Consider the following 20053-nt stretch of genomic DNA (forward strand, 5'->3'; position numbering starts at 1 on the left):
TCCGTTGCTGCTAGCTTTCCACTGGGAGGAAGCGACCCGAATCTCCCAGCGATGGGACAATAAAGCAATGAAAATGAAAATGAAATGAAAAAATGAAATAACGGGTGATGTTGTTTGAGAAGTTGGGCGCAGTCCTGTAAGTTTGGGCAAAGTTAGTTAGTTCAAACACTATGTGCTCTGGTTTCACGTGCAAATCCCGTGCAGTGTTCTGCTTAGATTTAACGTCAAATTTGGATTTTGGTTCTTGGTGAAACGTTCTAAGGTCACTCCATTTGAGGTGTGTCAAGCAAGAGCTTCACGTCACAAAGATCGAACAACATACCTGTCATTTCATTGCATCTTGCGTATGCATATGAGACATATCTGTGACCTAATATCGTTTGTTTTCTACAGGGTTTGAATCTTGTAGCTGCAGCGATGAATGTACATGAACTGATCTGTGTCTAACATATCTTGTTTCTGCAGGAATGGTCGAGGGAGGGGACTGCGTCTCTGACACTGACTGCGCAGACAACATGTTCTGTTCCGGTAACCTTGGAAACCGCTCCTGCTCCTGCATGGAAGACTTCACTCGTATGATTGTCGGCACTTGTGGTAAGATTTGCCTGGCGCCGTCATGTTCGATGTGCAGAATGTTCCATCCGTTGTATAATACATTTCCGTGCTTTGTTGTGGTTTGCTAGATTTAAACTGACACTTCTGTTTTGAACGTCATGAAAGAAAAGTTGAGTACCACAAAGTGTGGGTGAAGTGCCACTGTTTTTTCAATAACAAATTCGTTTGTGTTTAAGAACAAATCCTAACTACAATAAAGAAACAAGAAAGTGATGTAATAGGAACGTTTAAATGTGACAACAGAAAACATTACGGTCACTCATCTTCAACCAAGCGGTCTTTTAATTGACATACAGACTGACACTTATTATACAGAACATTAAGTTATCAGACAAATTGTCCAGAAGCTCGTGATTTGTCTGGTAACTGTGCAGGGCGTGGTGTGGGTTTTCCCTGTCAGACGTCAACTGACTGTGGGGACACCATGGACTGTCAGGACTCACGCTGCATGTGCACTGCGGGCACTGTCAACACTCCGAATGGGGCCTGTGGTGAGTGTTGCCCATTGCGGTGTAATCTGTTTCTTCATCAACAGTGATCGAGCGAGATCCGGAATATAGGGGTGGGGGGTGAGGCGAGGGGGCAGGTTTCTCCAGATTGTCCGTGTGATTGTCATACTTGTAGGAGGAGCACTAAACATACACTGGTATGCTTTTGTAAATATAGCTCTTGAAGCACATTGACAAGCTTCAGTAAGAAGCACTTGAAGCTCATTGACATACTCGTGCAAGTAACACTTAAAGCACATTGGCATACATGTGTAAGGAGTACTTAAAGGACATTGACATACTATACTGTGTTAGAATAACGCAAGCATAGTTAGCTTACTTTTGGAAGTAGCATCTGAAGCACATTGGCCTATTATATAAGTAGCGCTCAAAGCACGTTGAGATACGTGTCTAAGTATAAGGTAGAGCAATCTGGTATACTTGGGTAAGTAGAAAGTAGAGCAATCTGGTATACTTGGGTAAGTAGAAAGTAGAGCAATCTGGTATACTTGGGTAAGTAGAAAGTAGAGCAATCTGGTATACTTGGGTAAGTAGAAAGTAGAGCAATCTGGTATACTTGGGTAAGTAGAAAGTAGAACAATCTGGTATACTTGGGTAAGTAGAAAGTAGAGCAATCTGGTATACTTGGGTAAGTCGAAAGTAGAGCAATCTGGTATACTTGGGTAAGTAGAAAGTAGAGCAATCTGGTATACTTGGGTAAGTAGAAAGTAGAGCAATCTGGTATACTTGGGTAAGTAGAAAGTAGAGCAATCTGGTATACTTGGGTAAGTAGAAAGTAGAGCAATCTGGTATACTTGGGTAAGTAGAAAGTAGAGCAATCTGGTATACTTGGGTAAGTAGAAAGTAGAGCAATCTGGTATACTTGGGTAAGTAGAAAGTAGAGCAATCTGGTATACTTGGGTAAGTAGAAAGTAGAGCAATCTGGCATACTTGGGTAAGTAGAAAGTAAAGCATATTGGCTTATTTGTGTAAGAAGAAGCGCATTAACATACTGTTGTAAGTAGTGTGGTTCTTGCAGGCAAGGTGGTGGGTGAGAGGTGTGTGACAGTAGCCGAGTGCGGCCACAACATGGAGTGTCTAGGGACTATCAATACCCTGCGCTGTCACTGTGCTCACCGCTACACGCTGCGACCAGATGGCTCGTGTGGTGAGTACACCGCTACACGCTGCGACCAGATGGCTCGTGTGGTGAGTACACCGAGTGTCTCCCTTACACCAGGGGGGGGGGGGGGGGGGGGGGGGGGGGAGGGGGGGGGGGGGGGGGGGTCTGGAACAATGAAGCTTATACAGCGCGTATTCCGTGGGTACAGTTCTAAGCGCTTGTCGAACACATCATACTTAGCTTAACATGAAATGCATTTGTACTTCAGTTTGACCAACATTTTACATTTGATTGTGAGGTTGACTGTCACTGTTCATCTCGACCGCTAGTGCTGTCTGGGAGAAGAATGGCTGTCTGGGAGAAGAATGGCTGTCTGGGAGAAGAATGGCTGTCTGGGAGAAGAATGGCTGTCTGGGAGAAGAATGGCTGTCTGGGAGAAGAATGGCTGTCTGGGAGAAGAATGGCTGTGTCAGTCTGTGTCAAATGTCGTGTTCTGGCCAACAATTCAAATAACGTATTAACGGCCTGTGTTACAGGTGTGGGTGACGGCGGTGTGTGCGTGACGTCTGAGGAGTGTGGAGCCCTGATGACGTGTGCAGGTTTCCCTGGCAACCAGACATGCAGGTGTGCTGACGGCTACGTCCTCAGAGAGGACAAGACTTGTGGTGAGACGTCATCATCCCTTTCACTTCTCCATGTTGCAGTTCCTCTTCCCGCGTATTGTTCTGATGCAGTGGAACCCCCCTTTCGGACCCCCCCCCCCCCCCCCCCCCTGCCCCCAATCCTTCTCATCAATAATTATATGGTTTTCTCAGTTTTCTGAAGGTCTTGAAGGTATAGGCCTTCTCGTCATTTTCTGTGAACCTGCTTTAGTTTCGGTTTAGCATTCCCAGGTCAAGTACTGCACTGAGCTCTAGCTCGGGCCTAGCGGCTGCATGTGTTGCCTTGTATGACACCAAGTCTTTGCCTTGTATGACACCAAGTCTTTGTCCTATCACAATTGTATCCCTGTGTGCCATAAAACCACGTGACCAATTTTTCATGACTAATGTTCACTACATTCAAGAAGAGTAACTACAGTTGACAAACGCAAGATAATATACATATATAAGAAGTGTATTCAAATTCAGAGTTTTGGTAAATGCGCAATGAATGTGTTTTGATTACCCCACAGAACGATTTGATTCATAATTATATCATAGGATGCAGATATCTGATGTGTTTGGAGACACACTACTTTTCAGAAATGTAGGACCTTTCATCTGTTGCCGTCATGTCTCTCTTGTTTCTTAGCGTTTGTTCTCCTGCTCCTCCGTGTGGATTAGGCCCACACACAATATGTTGGTTTAGGGTAACCCGACCGACCCTATTTCTTCCCGCCGACCCTAAAACTATTTTTCATAAAAAAAAACACTGTTGGCACATTTTGCGAACCATACCGAGATTAAGGGAAGAAAACTCCTTTAAAATCGACAAAATTTTTAAAAAAAATCGTTTTTGGTTACGTTACCCTAAACCATTTTTGATTGGCCTTACTAAAATAACCTATTGAATTGAAAACGTCTAACCACAGGCAAGGTGGAGGGTGCGCGGTGTCAGACGAGCAGGGAGTGTGCGGACAACACGGGCTGTAAGGACGAGGCCAACGACACGCTGTGCACGTGCAACAAGAACTACGTCACCAGGCACGACGGGTCATGTGGTCAGTGTTATGCTCTTGTACTAAACAGTGTGTTTTTTCCACCACCTGGAAAAAGATTAGGTTAAAATAAGGAGGGAAATACACTCTAAACAGAAGCGTTCCACTTTTGAATACATTTCTGCAACAAGTTTTGACAATTTTGTGACATACTCGCAGTACATAGTTCTGCTGGCGCAAGTAGCACACATAGTGTTCACTAGTTGTGTTGATATGAACACTTGGTGTTCACTAATTGTGTTGATATGAACACTTGGTGTTCACTAATTGTGTTGATATGAACACTTGCGACCACAATGTGTTTATTGGGTGTGCCTGTGTTGCTGGTAGAGCTGTGTACCACGTCAGTGTTCAAAACTTGTTACACAAATGTGGAAAACACTGTTTAGAGTGAAGTTAGAATAAGAAGAATTTCAAACGCTGTTGGGCGCAGGAATGTTGGCAGTTTATAAATCCCAGATATAAATCAATATTGTTGTGGCTTGTGGAAGAGTTGTGATTCTGGAAGGTGAGGTACTGTAACTATACATTGCTCACTGGTACTGTAACTATACATTGCTCACTGGTACTGTAGCTATACATTGCTCACTGGTACTGTAACTATACATTGCTCACTGGGGAGTATACATGGAGACGCTCCGTTTGTCCTACAGTGTATACTCATCTCTGATTTCCATGTTTGTTTTTAAAGAAAGGCCGTTTATACTGTGTCTATTCGATATGAGACTTTTTTCTTTCACAAATTTCAAAATGATAGCTGGTTATTCCCAGAGAGTCACTAGTATCAGTAAAACGTGGTGGACGATGTTTGCACGAATGTGACTCGGTGTTATCTGTAGAATGTGTTCAACGATTTGGGATATATGTCTAGGCAAGAAGGAGAGTCAGACGTGTTTCGGACTGGGGGAGTGTGGTGACAGCATGCAGTGCCGGACAGACGGGCAGGGCGGCCAGCAGCTGTGTCGCTGTGACCCTGGACACGTTCCCACACTGGACGGCGCGTGCGGTAAGATGTCCTTTACAACGAAGCTGCATTTGACAACAACAAAACACAACAGATGTTTGATTCTTTTCCTTCAATGATTTGCTTTATCGTGTGTTTTGGGTGTGCGTTTTTAGAAGGCATTTGCATAACTGTCAGTAAAATAGATTCTGGAATAAAAAAAAATAACCACCATTTTGTGTGTGCTTTTCCCCCCTTAATTTAAGAGGCATTTGCGAAGAGAGTGCATTTTAAACGAAAGCATAATACATTCTCGAAAGACGTTTTTTTAAACAAAACAAAAGCAAACTTGTTTATGCTGACGGCGTTCGCAAAACCTCGAGTACACACTTAGGAGTTGCAACAGACGAAGGCAGGAGAAGAAGGACATGGTCTTTTTGTTCCAGGTGGCCAGGTGGGGGAGGGATGTTCTACAGCCAGTGACTGTGGGGACTCCATGCTTTGTGAAGGGTTGCCAGGCAACCAGAGCTGTGTCTGTAACCAGTCCTTCACCGCCACGCGCCAAGGGTCTTGTGGTGAGGTTTGAGACACAGAGGAAAGTAAGCGCTCTAAGTGCAATAACGTCAGTGAGAGTTGTGCGGAACCTTTTCTCCTGGCACCTGAGAGAATATAACAAGCATTGACATAAACAATCGACCTTCATTCTGATGTTTCATCTTGTGGTGAGGGTCGTCACACCGCAATAAGTTGCCATGATAGCGATAATGATATCTAAGGGTTTATCATGAGTTGAATAATGATGATAATGAGAGTATTAACTGTTTACCAGAATCCTGCTATTTCGGTACACCGGTGGTTATTCATCCCCAGTTATGCTGGTAACACTTAAAGGAGCCATGAAAAGATCTCCGAAGAAAATAATGACGTATCATTTGCTGGGGAATGTATTCTAGATCTACTATGTACATAAGCAACAACTCCATAATGCTCACGCACAGAGCAACATGATTGTCTTGCTTTAGATTTTCTGTTTGACTCTTCATTTGTTAATTCAACTATTCGGTGCTGGATTGCAGATTGAAGGAATGATAGCTTAATAGATCGATTGATTGATTCATTTGAGCTACCAATCCACTGTGTATATTGATTTGAGCTACCAATCCACTGTGTATATTGATTCACTGTTCTTCAAACAGGTGGGACAGTTGGCGCAGCGTGTGCAGAGCTCGCTGACTGTGGTGATCACATGCGATGCATTGTGGGAGATAACTCTACATTCGTCTGCGCATGCGCCAGAAATTTTGTGAAGCGATACGATGGCACCTGCGGTTAGTGTTTCATTTTTGTTCAATGAAAGATCATTATGTGTGTTAATATATTGTTTGAAAGACTTAACAGGATTCAACTCAAACACTATTAATTTGAGTTCATTTGTTACTTTTGAGAACGAACAGGATGTGACGTACACTGGATAATATGAGACTCGGATACCACTATGTTAAAGGCAGAAAGGAAATCGCTGCTGGATTTCATTCAAATATGGCGTTAGTCTGGAACAATCTGACTTTGTCTTTGGTTAATTTGGCTGGAACAATCTGACTTTGTCTTTGGTTAATTTGGCTGGACAGACATATTGACTAGGGGGAGTTCTGTTCAGCATTTTGTTCTACCTTTTTTCCTTGAATTTTTTCTCTGTTTGATATAATAATATATAGTAATCCTATTTCAGATCAATTACCCAAAAGCAGAAATAAGTTTGCAGTCGACCCACATTATGTGACTAGCTTGTACCAAAACAGCCCAGTCTGCCAATCAAAAATAAGGGAAACGTGGTTTTTCATGTTCAGGTTTGATGCAGAGCGAGAGCTGCTCACTGGACGCACAGTGCGGGAACAACATGAACTGTAGCGGCTTGTCACGTGACCTATACGTCTGCACGTGCACAGATGGCTATGTGGGCAAAGGCAATGGATACTGCGGTGAGATGTGCATGCCATCACAACATGATAAACACACAATAGATCTTTACTCAACATGACCGAACAGTGTTTGACTTGTCAATGCTACGATCATCTTCAGAACATTATAAGAAAGTCACAGCATCATTATAAGAAAGTCACAGCATCATTATAAGAAAGTCACAGCATCATTATCAGAAAGTCACAGCATCATTATCAGAAAGTCACAGCATCATTATAAAAAAGTCACAGCATCATTATCAGAAAGTCACAGCATCATTATCAGAAAGTCACAGCATCATTATCAGAAAGTCACAGCATCATTATAAGAAAGTCACAGCATCATTATCAGAAAGTCACAGCATCATTATCAGAAAGTCACAGCATCATTATAAGAAAGTCACAGCATCATTATCAGAAAGTCACAGCATCATTATCAGAAAGTCACAGCATCATTATAAGAAAGTCACAGCATCATTATCAGAAAGTCACAGCATCATTATCAGAAAGTCACAGCATCATTATCAGAAAGTCACAGCAACATTATCAGAAAGTCACAGCATCATTATCAGAAAGTCACAGCAACATTATCAGAAAGTCACAGCATCATTATCAGAAAGTCACAGCATCATTATCAGAAAGTCACAGCATCATTATAAGAAAGTCACAGCATCATTATCAGAAAGTCACAGCATCATTATCAGAAAGTCACAGCATCATTATCAGAAAGTCACAGCAACATTATCAGAAAGTCACAGCATCATTATAAGAAAGTCACAGCATCATTATCAGAAAGTCACAGCATCATTATCAGAAAGTCACAGCATCATTATCAGAAAGTCACAGCATCATTATCAGAAAGTCACAGCATCATTATCAGAAAGTCACAGCAACATTATCAGAAAGTCACAGCATCATTATAAGAAAGTCACAGCATCATTATCAGAAAGTCACAGCATCATTATAAGAAAGTCACAGCATCATTATCAGAAAGTCACAGCAACATTATCAGAAAGTCACAGCATCATTATAAGAAAGTCACAGCATCATTATCAGAAAGTCACAGCATCATTATAAGAAAGTCACAGCATCATTATCAGAAAGTCACAGCAACATTATCAGAAAGTCACAGCATCATTATAAGAAAGTCACAGCATCATTATCAGAAAGTCACAGCAACATTATCAGAAAGTCACAGCATCATTATCAGAAAGTCACAGCATCATTATAAGAAAGTCACAGCATCATTATCAGAAAGTCACAGCATCATTATAAGAAAGTCACAGCATCATTATAAGAAAGTCACAGCATCATTATCAGAAAGTCACAGCATCATTATCAGAAAGTCACAGCATCATTATAAGAAAGTCACAGCATCATTATCAGAAAGTCACAGCATCATTATCAGAAAGTCACAGCATCATTATAAGAAAGTCACAGCATCATTATCAGAAAGTCACAGCATCATTATCAGAAAGTCACAGCATCATTATAAGAAAGTCACAGCATCATTATAAGAAAGTCACAGCATCATTATCAGAAAGTCACAGCATCATTATCAGAAAGTCACAGCATCATTATCAGAAAGTCACAGCATCATTATAAGAAAGTCACAGCATCATTATCAGAAAGTCACAGCATCATTATCAGAAAGTCACAGCATCATTATAAGAAAGTCACAGCATCATTATCAGAAAGTCACAGCATCATTATCAGAAAGTCACAGCATCATTATAAGAAAGTCACAGCATCATTATCAGAAAGTCACAGCATCATTATCAGAAAGTCACAGCATCATTATCAGAAAGTCACAGCATCATTATCAGAAAGTCACAGCATCATTATAAGAAAGTCACAGCATCATTATCAGAAAGTCACAGCATCATTATCAGAAAGTCACAGCATCATTATAAGAAAGTCACAGCATCATTATCAGAAAGTCACAGCATCATTATAAGAAAGTCACAGCATCATTATAAGAAAGTCACAGCATCATTATCAGAAAGTCACAGCATCATTATCAGAAAGTCACAGCATCATTATCAGAAAGTCACAGCATCATTATCAGAAAGTCACAGCATCATTATAAGAAAGTCACAGCATCATTATAAGAAAGTCACAGCATCATTATCAGAAAGTCACAGCATCATTATAAGAAAGTCACAGCATCATTATCAGAAAGTCACAGCATCATTATAAGAAAGTCACAGCATCATTATAAGAAAGTCACAGCATCATTATCAGAAAGTCACAGCATCATTATAAGAAAGTCACAGCATCATTATCAGAAAGTCACAGCATCATTATCAGAAAGTCACAGCATCATTATAAGAAAGTCACAGCATCATTATCAGAAAGTCACAGCATCATTATAAGAAAGTCACAGCATCATTATAAGAAAGTCACAGCATCATTATCAGAAAGTCACAGCATCATTATAAGAAAGTCACAGCATCATTATAAGAAAGTCACAGCATCATTATAAGAAAGTCACAGCATCATTATCAGAAAGTCACAGCATCATTATCAGAAAGTCACAGCATCATTATAAGAAAGTCACAGCATCATTATAAGAAAGTCACAGCATCATTATCAGAAAGTCACAGCATCATTATAAGAAAGTCACAGCATCATTATCAGAAAGTCACAGCATCATTATAAGAAAGTCACAGCATCATTATCAGAAAGTCACAGCATCATTATCAGAAAGTCACAGCATCATTATCAGAAAGTCACAGCATCATTATAAGAAAGTCACAGCATCATTATCAGAAAGTCACAGCATCATTATAAGAAAGTCACAGCATCATTATCAGAAAGTCACAGCATCATTATCAGAAAGTCACAGCATCATTATAAGAAAGTCACAGCATCATTATCAGAAAGTCACAGCATCATTATCAGAAAGTCACAGCATCATTATCAGAAAGTCACAGCATCATTATCAGAAAGTCACAGCATCATTATCAGAAAGTCACAGCATCATTATCAGAAAGTCACAGCATCATTATCAGAAAGTCACAGCATCATTATAAGAAAGTCACAGCATCATTATCAGAAAGTCACAGCATCATTATCAGAAAGTCACAGCATCATTATCAGAAAGTCACAGCATCATTATCAGAAAGTCACAGCATCATTATCAGAAAGTCACAGCATCATTATAAGAAAGTCACAGCATCATTATCAGAAAGTCACAGCATCATTATAAGAAAGTCACAGCATCATTATAAGAAAGTCACAGCATCATTATCAGAAAGTCACAGCATCATTATCAGAAAGTCACAGCATCATTATCAGAAAGTCACAGCATCATTATCAGAAAGTCACAGCATCATTATCAGAAAGTCACAGCATCATTATCAGAAAGTCACAGCATCATTATCAGAAAGTCACAGCATCATTATAAGAAAGTCACAGCATCATTATCAGAAAGTCACAGCATCATTATAAGAAAGTCACAGCATCATTATCAGAAAGTCACAGCATCATTATAAGAAAGTCACAGCATCATTATCAGAAAGTCACAGCATCATTATCAGAAAGTCACAGCATCATTATCAGAAAGTCACAGCATCATTATCAGAAAGTCACAGCATCATTATCAGAAAGTCACAGCATCATTATAAGAAAGTCACAGCATCATTATCAGAAAGTCACAGCATCATTATAAGAAAGTCACAGCATCATTATCAGAAAGTCACAGCATCATTATCAGAAAGTCACAGCATCATTATCAGAAAGTCACAGCATCATTATAAGAAAGTCACAGCATCATTATCAGAAAGTCACAGCATCATTATAAGAAAGTCACAGCATCATTATCAGAAAGTCACAGCATCATTATCAGAAAGTCACAGCATCATTATAAGAAAGTCACAGCATCATTATCAGAAAGTCACAGCATCATTATCAGAAAGTCACAGCATCATTATCAGAAAGTCACAGCATCATTATCAGAAAGTCACAGCATCATTATCAGAAAGTCACAGCATCATTATCAGAAAGTCACAGCATCATTATCAGAAAGTCACAGCATCATTATCAGAAAGTCACAGCATCATTATCAGAAAGTCACAGCATCATTATCAGAAAGTCACAGCATCATTATCAGAAAGTCACAGCATCATTATAAGAAAGTCACAGCATCATTATAAGAAAGTCACAGCATCATTATCAGAAAGTCACAGCATCATTATCAGAAAGTCACAGCATCATTATCAGAAAGTCACAGCATCATTATCAGAAAGTCACAGCATCATTATCAGAAAGTCACAGCATCATTATCAGAAAGTCACAGCATCATTATCAGAAAGTCACAGCATCATTATCAGAAAGTCACAGCATCATTATAAGAAAGTCACAGCATCATTATAAGAAAGTCACAGCATCATTATCAGAAAGTCACAGCATCATTATAAGAAAGTCACAGCATCATTATAAGAAAGTCACAGCATCATTATAAGAAAGTCACAGCATCATTATAAGAAAGTCACAGCATCATTATCAGAAAGTCACAGCATCATTATCAGAAAGTCACAGCATCATTATCAGAAAGTCACAGCATCATTATCAGAAAGTCACAGCATCATTATCAGAAAGTCACAGCATCATTATAAGAAAGTCACAGCATCATTATCAGAAAGTCACAGCATCATTATCAGAAAGTCACAGCATCATTATAAGAAAGTCACAGCATCATTATCAGAAAGTCACAGCATCATTATCAGAAAGTCACAGCATCATTATCAGAAAGTCACAGCATCATTATCAGAAAGTCACAGCATCATTATCAGAAAGTCACAGCATCATTATAAGAAAGTCACAGCATCATTATCAGAAAGTCACAGCATCATTATCAGAAAGTCACAGCATCATTATCAGAAAGTCACAGCATCATTATCAGAAAGTCACAGCATCATTATAAGAAAGTCACAGCATCATTATCAGAAAGTCACAGCATCATTATCAGAAAGTCACAGCATCATTATCAGAAAGTCACAGCATCATTATCAGAAAGTCACAGCATCATTATCAGAAAGTCACAGCATCATTATCAGAAAGTCACAGCATCATTATCAGAAAGTCACAGCATCATTATCAGAAAGTCACAGCATCATTATCAGAAAGTCACAGCATCATTATCAGAAAGTCACAGCATCATTATAAGAAAGTCACAGCATCATTATCAGAAAGTCACAGCATCATTATCAGAAAGTCACAGCATCATTATCAGAAAGTCACAGCATCATTATCAGAAAGTCACAGCATCATTATAAGAAAGTCACAGCATCATTATCAGAAAGTCACAGCATCATTATCAGAAAGTCACAGCATCATTATAAGAAAGTCACAGCATCATTATCAGAAAGTCACAGCATCATTATAAGAAAGTCACAGCATCATTATAAGAAAGTCACAGCATCATTATCAGAAAGTCACAGCATCATTATCAGAAAGTCACAGCATCATTATCAGAAAGTCACAGCATCATTATAAGAAAGTCACAGCATCATTATCAGAAAGTCACAGCATCATTATCAGAAAGTCACAGCATCATTATCAGAAAGTCACAGCATCATTATAAGAAAGTCACAGCATCATTATAAGAAAGTCACAGCATCATTATAAGAAAGTCACAGCATCATTATCAGAAAGTCACAGCATCATTATCAGAAAGTCACAGCATCATTATAAGAAAGTCACAGCATCATTATCAGAAAGTCACAGCATCATTATCAGAAAGTCACAGCATCATTATAAGAAAGTCACAGCATCATTATCAGAAAGTCACAGCATCATTATCAGAAAGTCACAGCATCATTATCAGAAAGTCACAGCATCATTATAAGAAAGTCACAGCATCATTATCAGAAAGTCACAGCATCATTATCAGAAAGTCACAGCATCATTATCAGAAAGTCACAGCATCATTATCAGAAAGTCACAGCATCATTATAAGAAAGTCACAGCATCATTATCAGAAAGTCACAGCATCATTATCAGAAAGTCACAGCATCATTATCAGAAAGTCACAGCATCATTATAAGAAAGTCACAGCATCATTATAAGAAAGTCACAGCATCATTATCAGAAAGTCACAGCATCATTATCAGAAAGTCACAGCATCATTATAAGAAAGTCACAGCATCATTATCAGAAAGTCACAGCATCATTATCAGAAAGTCACAGCATCATTATCAGAAAGTCACAGCATCATTATCAGAAAGTCACAGCATCATTATCAGAAAGTCACAGCATCATTATCAGAAAGTCACAGCATCATTATAAGAAAGTCACAGCATCATTATCAGAAAGTCACAGCATCATTATCAGAAAGTCACAGCATCATTATCAGAAAGTCACAGCATCATTATCAGAAAGTCACAGCATCATTATAAGAAAGTCACAGCATCATTATCAGAAAGTCACAGCATCATTATAAGAAAGTCACAGCATCATTATCAGAAAGTCACAGCATCATTATAAGAAAGTCACAGCATCATTATAAGAAAGTCACAGCATCATTATCAGAAAGTCACAGCATCATTATCAGAAAGTCACAGCATCATTATCAGAAAGTCACAGCATCATTATCAGAAAGTCACAGCATCATTATCAGAAAGTCACAGCATCATTATCAGAAAGTCACAGCATCATTATCAGAAAGTCACAGCATCATTATAAGAAAGTCACAGCATCATTATCAGAAAGTCACAGCATCATTATAAGAAAGTCACAGCATCATTATAAGAAAGTCACAGCATCATTATCAGAAAGTCACAGCATCATTATCAGAAAGTCACAGCATCATTATCAGAAAGTCACAGCATCATTATCAGAAAGTCACAGCATCATTATCAGAAAGTCACAGCATCATTATCAGAAAGTCACAGCATCATTATCAGAAAGTCACAGCATCATTATAAGAAAGTCACAGCATCATTATCAGAAAGTCACAGCATCATTATAAGAAAGTCACAGCATCATTATAAGAAAGTCACAGCATCATTATCAGAAAGTCACAGCATCATTATCAGAAAGTCACAGCATCATTATCAGAAAGTCACAGCATCATTATCAGAAAGTCACAGCATCATTATCAGAAAGTCACAGCATCATTATCAGAAAGTCACAGCATCATTATCAGAAAGTCACAGCATCATTATAAGAAAGTCACAGCATCATTATCAGAAAGTCACAGCATCATTATAAGAAAGTCACAGCATCATTATAAGAAAGTCACAGCATCATTATCAGAAAGTCACAGCATCATTATCAGAAAGTCACAGCATCATTATCAGAAAGTCACAGCATCATTATCAGAAAGTCACAGCATCATTATCAGAAAGTCACAGCATCATTATCAGAAAGTCACAGCATCATTATAAGAAAGTCACAGCATCATTATCAGAAAGTCACAGCATCATTATAAGAAAGTCACAGCATCATTATAAGAAAGTCACAGCATCATTATCAGAAAGTCACAGCATCATTATCAGAAAGTCACAGCATCATTATCAGAAAGTCACAGCATCATTATCAGAAAGTCACAGCATCATTATCAGAAAGTCACAGCATCATTATCAGAAAGTCACAGCATCATTATCAGAAAGTCACAGCATCATTATCAGAAAGTCACAGCATCATTATCAGAAAGTCACAGCATCATTATCAGAAAGTCACAGCATCATTATCAGAAAGTCACAGCATCATTATCAGAAAGTCACAGCATCATTATCAGAAAGTCACAGCATCATTATCAGAAAGTCACAGCATCATTATCAGAAAGTCACAGCATCATTATCAGAAAGTCACAGCATCATTATCAGAAAGTCACAGCATCATTATCAGAAAGTCACAGCATCATTATCAGAAAGTCACAGCATCATTATCAGAAAGTCACAGCATCATTATAAGAAAGTCACAGCATCATTATCAGAAAGTCACAGCATCATTATCAGAAAGTCACAGCATCATTATCAGAAAGTCACAGCATCATTATCAGAAAGTCACAGCATCATTATAAGAAAGTCACAGCATCATTATAAGAAAGTCACAGCAACATTATCAGAAAGTCACAGCAACATTATAAGAAAGTCACAGCATCATTATAAGAAAGTCACAGCATCATTATCAGAAAGTCACAGCATCATTATCAGAAAGTCACAGCATCATTTATTTATTTGTTTTTGTTGTTTCTCTTGTGTATTCACTTGAAAAGGTCGTTCTTTGGAATGTTTTGTTTTGTCCTTAATTAAACATTCCAAAAATGTCACCTTTTTATTTACTCATCATGACAACCACAATTATCCAATTTAGCCTTTCAACTTTAAAGGTTTCTTTTGGACCAACAGAGAAAAGCAAGACATCACAGAAGAAAAAAAACACCAAAAAGAGAAGGAATGGTTAAACCAACAAAGGTAGCGAAATTACGACTTGAACATTACCAAATTACGATATTAAAATGGTGTTGTTTTTCATGAAAAGCTAGTGCTTTTTTAGGGTTTTTTTTGTTAACGCATTCAGCTTTTATCTTTTGCCATCTGTCTGAACAAGTGAGGAGGTGAGGCGGAGAGTGAAAGGAAGGGGGGGGGGGGGGGGTGGTGGGTTATAACAGATTTGACACAAGCAACTTTTATAAGTTTTTTTTACACATTCTACGTTTACCCATCAATCTTTTTGATCCGCCAATTCAATGTTTCCGCCTCCAGTTTTGTAACCTGTGCCTTTCAGGGAAGGGGTTGGATGGGGTGTGCATGACGTCAGACAAGTGTGGCGATCACATGAACTGTACGTCACAAGGTGATGACGTCACAGCTACGTGTCAATGTGACCCAGACTACGTACCCAAGGCAGACGGCCACTGTGGTGGGTGGAATGGACACTTGGACAATACGATAGAGTACAATCCAATAGAATCAAATCCAATGCAATCAAACAATGCAAAACAAGACAAGACAATTCAAGACAATACACCGCAATACATTTCAAAACAATGCAATACAGTACAATACAACCCAACACTGCCCAACACAACAGAACACAATATAATACAACACAGCTATACTTTGTTGTCTCAAAAGAGAAATTCAGGCGGTGGATAAAATGCACTTGTCAAATTAAGTGTACACTATCTTCCTTCAAATTGTTGAATATCATAATAATAATATTATCATGTGACTACCCACGTGACAGGTGTGCGAGACAGTGGCAGGTGTACAGCCAGCGAGGACTGCGGGGACACGATGGACTGCAGGGGGACCTCTCCCAACAGACGCTGCTCGTGTCGACAGGGGTACGCCGTCAGCCTCACTGGGTCTTGTGGTGAGACATTTTGGACATTATGGATGTATGAGTGTTTCCACACTGTTACGGCCGGAATTTCGATGTGTATATCTGTATGTATGTCTATCTATTCCTATCAAAATTGCGCGTGCTACTCTCTGTTTACTAATAACTGTTCTTCACACACACACACACACAACACTCCAACCAGGCACAAAGACAAGAACACAGCAAAGCCCTTTGCCCCTGCACCTCTATTAAAGTATTCAATCACAACATAAACATATTATTCTACATCCATTCTACAGATCACTTTCGCTCAACATGAAAGTCCTATTTCTGTCAACATACAGAAATCAAACATGACAAAATTACATACATGTTATTATGTCATGCAATATACAGTTCTCGTGCACACACGTATAATACTTGAGGCTTTGTTCCGTGAAAGCCCGTCTGTCTCAAAACACACGAAGACACTGTCTCAAACAATTCTTCTGTTACTATTCAGTTCTGTTATACACAGATAACAAACCCCACGACGCTCGACGTCTCGTGGTTATTCACTCGGGAAACGTATCTGTGCAGCTATCACGCTGGTTAAATTCTCTCAGTCGTACTCACAGTATACAGTGGCACACACTGCTTCACCCCACCCACACAACTGTCTCGTGTGGTGGAATGGGACGGGGTTCCCGTTACGCAGCGCTTCACGCTGTCTTTCCCTCCAGCGTCTCCACAGCCCTCGGCTGGAGCATGAGGGCAGAACCTCCCGTCTCGTTCCCGCTTCCGCGACTGCTCTCAGCCCGGGATATCTCCGGAACCCACTCGGCCCGGGGTGCTAAAAAAACACAAGTTTAAACTACCATAAGTCTCCATACTTGAATAAACTTTTATAACGTTCTTTATCACTACCGTCAACTATCTTATGCGGTTACAGTATATACACCCGCTAACTCATAAGCGAATTCATTTCCGAAAAACATGTAAACATTCCATTTTCCACAATGGCTGACAACCGCGCACGTTTTTCAGTTAATTCACACATGACTCTCCCGGTCATTTCTCAAGTCAATATTTCCGAGCAAAATAATATCTCCGAGTAAAATATCAATTCAATAAATACCTGTAAACACAGCAGCTGAATCTACTGATTCAGTAACCGCGACACGAGTCTCCAAAGGACCTCTAGCGCCCGGTGAGCAACTTTACAACTGGGAGACACGTCTGCTCCTGTCGACAGTCTGCAAAGCTCTGAGCCTGTATTATCTTTACAGCGCCCCCTCGGTCTATACTCTGCTCTGATTGGTCACCGACACTACTGCAATGCGTCAGTGACGTCACTGTACGGTGTCCACTCAAAGTTCGTGACCCATAAATTCTGTACACCTGAGTCACATAATTCCAATATACACTATGTGCAAATCCGTTTGTCACATTACCCCCTCCTCCCAGAAAAAAATGACCGACCGAGGTTATTTTTTCTTAAGGATAATAGGCAAAAGAGGGTAACTACTTTACTGAACTGCAATCTTCATACCAGTTTCCTCTAGGGATCAAAATTGTCGCACCTGACATTAGAAACAAACTTTCTAATCCACTAACAGCTATTCAGAGCTGCAGGTAGTGGAGAAGGTGTTGACAAATAATTCTGATGTTTCTGTTGGGATCAAGGCAAGGCTTCAGGACAGAGCTGCAGGTAGTGGAGAAGGTGTTGACAAATAATGATGATGTTTCTGTTGGGATCAAGGCAAGGCTTCAGGACAGAGCTGCAGCGACAGTGCAGAGTGCGCAGAGAAGATGACGTGTTCCACTGATGACGTCACGGGCAACTCCACGTGTACTTGTGACACGAGCTACCTACAGCGTTCCGATTTCTCATGTGGTAAGAAATAACACACACCAAACAATCGCCACAACAGCAAATAAACCCCGAAGAAGCAGACTGTAGCCTAACTTCCCCGCGAATGATTTGTGAAGTTTGTCTCGATGACGTCAAGTCAAAATTAAAAAACAAAGGAATACTGTACTCACTGTACTCAAGTCAAAATATAAGCAGTAGAAAATCAATGGTAAAGTCACCGTCAGGCTGTGCATGTATCGGTGTCGCACGTCATTAAAGGTGTGCAATGCTGTGCATGTATCGGTGTCGCACGTCATTAAAGGTGTGCAATGCTGTGTGTCAGGTCAGACGGTGTACAGCACGTGCCAGAGGACCAAGCCGGACTGTGCAGACTCCATGGCCTGCACTACTGGTGACAGCGGGGACACTGTCTGTCTGTGTCAGGACCACCATGTACCCCGGGTGGATGGGGCGTGTGGTCAGTTCACACACACACACACACACACACACACACACACACACAAACACAAACACACACGCACACGCAGTAAGAATAGGTTCGAAAAATGATTTAGTGTGGCCTTAAATGGTTAAAGCAATGATGCCAATAAAGCGATATATACCGAATAGACCGTATATCGGGGCACACACGTTCTGTTTTGCGTTTTTAAGGGACCGCTGAAGGCAGTCTTTGCGTGACGTCAGCAGAGTGTGGAGATCACATGACCTGTGAGCAAGGTCAAGATCAGAATGTGTGCCGGTGCAACGCAGGCAATGCAAGAAAAACTGACGGCACTTGCGGTAAGTTTGCGCTTTTAAAGACATTACAATTTATGATACCTTAGCGAACGGCTTATACTTTGAAGACTGGTTGTCTTTGACGTTCATGGACAAGGTTAGGGGTTCGATCATGATGGAAACACGGGCTGTTGTTTGTGATAGACTGGTTGTCTTTGACGTTCATGGACAAGGTTAGGGGTTCGATCATGATGGAAACACGGGCTGTTGTTTGTGTTGATACATTGTCCTTTTCTGCGTAACCCGGATGGACTTTCTTTGTCTCGCCATGTCTCTCTGCAACTCTGTCTCTGTCTGTCTTGTCTGTCTTGTCTGTCTCTCTCTCTGTCTCTCTCTCTGTCTGTCTTGTCTGTCTCTCTCTCTCTCTCTCTCTTTCTCTCTCTCTTTCTCTCTCTTTCTCTCTCTTTCTCTCTCTCTCTCTCTCTCTCTCTCTCTCTCTCTCTCTCTCTCTCTCTCTCTCTCTCTCTGTGTGTGTCGAGTCTTTTATGTTGTAATGGTTTTGCTGCTGTGTGGATGTACGGAATGGTTGGGAATGAGAAGTGTTTCTTACAAGAGTTTAAAAGACGTTTACAAGATTGTTTTTGTCAAGAATGGTTCTCCTTTTTAGAATGCAGTGAACGTTTCGACATTTATAATTGTTACAAAACATGCTTGGAAAAAGAGAAATACATTGAATTAATCAAAGATATTAAGTACAGAGTTGCTCTTACTCGTTTCCGCGCAGGAGTATCCGAAATCAACGCTCACAAGTTTCGGTACGCACCAAACCAAACGACAAGAAACTGTCCTCTCTGTACAGCTGATAAAGAAGATGAACACCATGTTGTATTTTTATGTCCTTTTTATCAAGACCTTCGAGAAAAGTATTTGAAAATCTCGAACTCTAAGACGCTGCATCAACAACTTGTGTATTTCTGTGGCAGTAATGAGGATAATGTGATGAACAGCTTCAGCAGATTTGTGTTCTTCATGTTACAGAAGAGACGAACCCTCATAAATCAGGTTCAGTGACATGTCATCAGGGTCTTAATGTATTTGTTGAATTTAATGCGTGACTAATTTATAACTGTGCAGATACTATTGCTGTTATTTTAACCACTATTGTAAGGGGCTGTGGCCTTCGACAATTAAAGATTTGTTCTTGTTCCTGTTCTTGTTCTCTCTCTGTGTGTCTCTCTCTCTGTCTCTCTCTTTCTGTCTCTGTCTCTGTCTCTCTCTCTCTCTCTCTCTCTCTCTCTCTCTCTCTCTCTCTCTCTCTCTCTCTCTCTCTCTCTCATTCTGTCTCTCTCACGTTCTCT

General features: G+C 40.0%; 1 protein-coding gene and 1 long non-coding RNA gene across 2 annotated transcripts; one reads left to right on the plus strand and one right to left on the minus strand.

Annotated features, from left to right (window-relative positions):
- The first annotated feature begins 2300 nt into the window (after positions 1 to 2300).
- On the plus strand, positions 2301 to 5454 carry LOC138972020 (adhesion G protein-coupled receptor E1-like). Its single transcript, XM_070344861.1, has 5 exons — positions 2301 to 2307; positions 2763 to 2891; positions 3800 to 3928; positions 4797 to 4931; positions 5315 to 5454. The coding sequence occupies exons 1-5, from the start codon at positions 2301 to 2303 to the stop codon at positions 5452 to 5454; spliced, it is 540 nt and encodes a 179-aa protein (XP_070200962.1).
- A 10895-nt stretch (positions 5455 to 16349) lies between these two features.
- On the minus strand, positions 16350 to 17720 carry LOC138970430 (uncharacterized). Its single transcript, XR_011456937.1, has 2 exons — positions 17241 to 17720; positions 16350 to 16955 (listed from the first exon to the last, which is right to left on the minus strand). It is a non-coding gene; the product is annotated as an uncharacterized lncRNA (long non-coding RNA).
- Between the last annotated feature and the right edge of the window lie 2333 nt (positions 17721 to 20053).

Source organism: Littorina saxatilis, linkage group LG7 (genome assembly GCF_037325665.1).
Source record: "Littorina saxatilis isolate snail1 linkage group LG7, US_GU_Lsax_2.0, whole genome shotgun sequence".
Lineage (NCBI taxonomy): Eukaryota > Metazoa > Mollusca > Gastropoda > Littorinimorpha > Littorinidae > Littorina > Littorina saxatilis.

Coding starts and splice junctions, on each gene's coding strand:
- LOC138972020 (XM_070344861.1), top strand. Junction 2,892..3,799: donor CAGAGAGGACAAGACTTGTG/GTGAGACGTCAT, acceptor GTCTAACCACAG/GCAAGGTGGAGGGTGCGCGG. Junction 3,929..4,796: donor CAGGCACGACGGGTCATGTG/GTCAGTGTTATG, acceptor ATATATGTCTAG/GCAAGAAGGAGAGTCAGACG.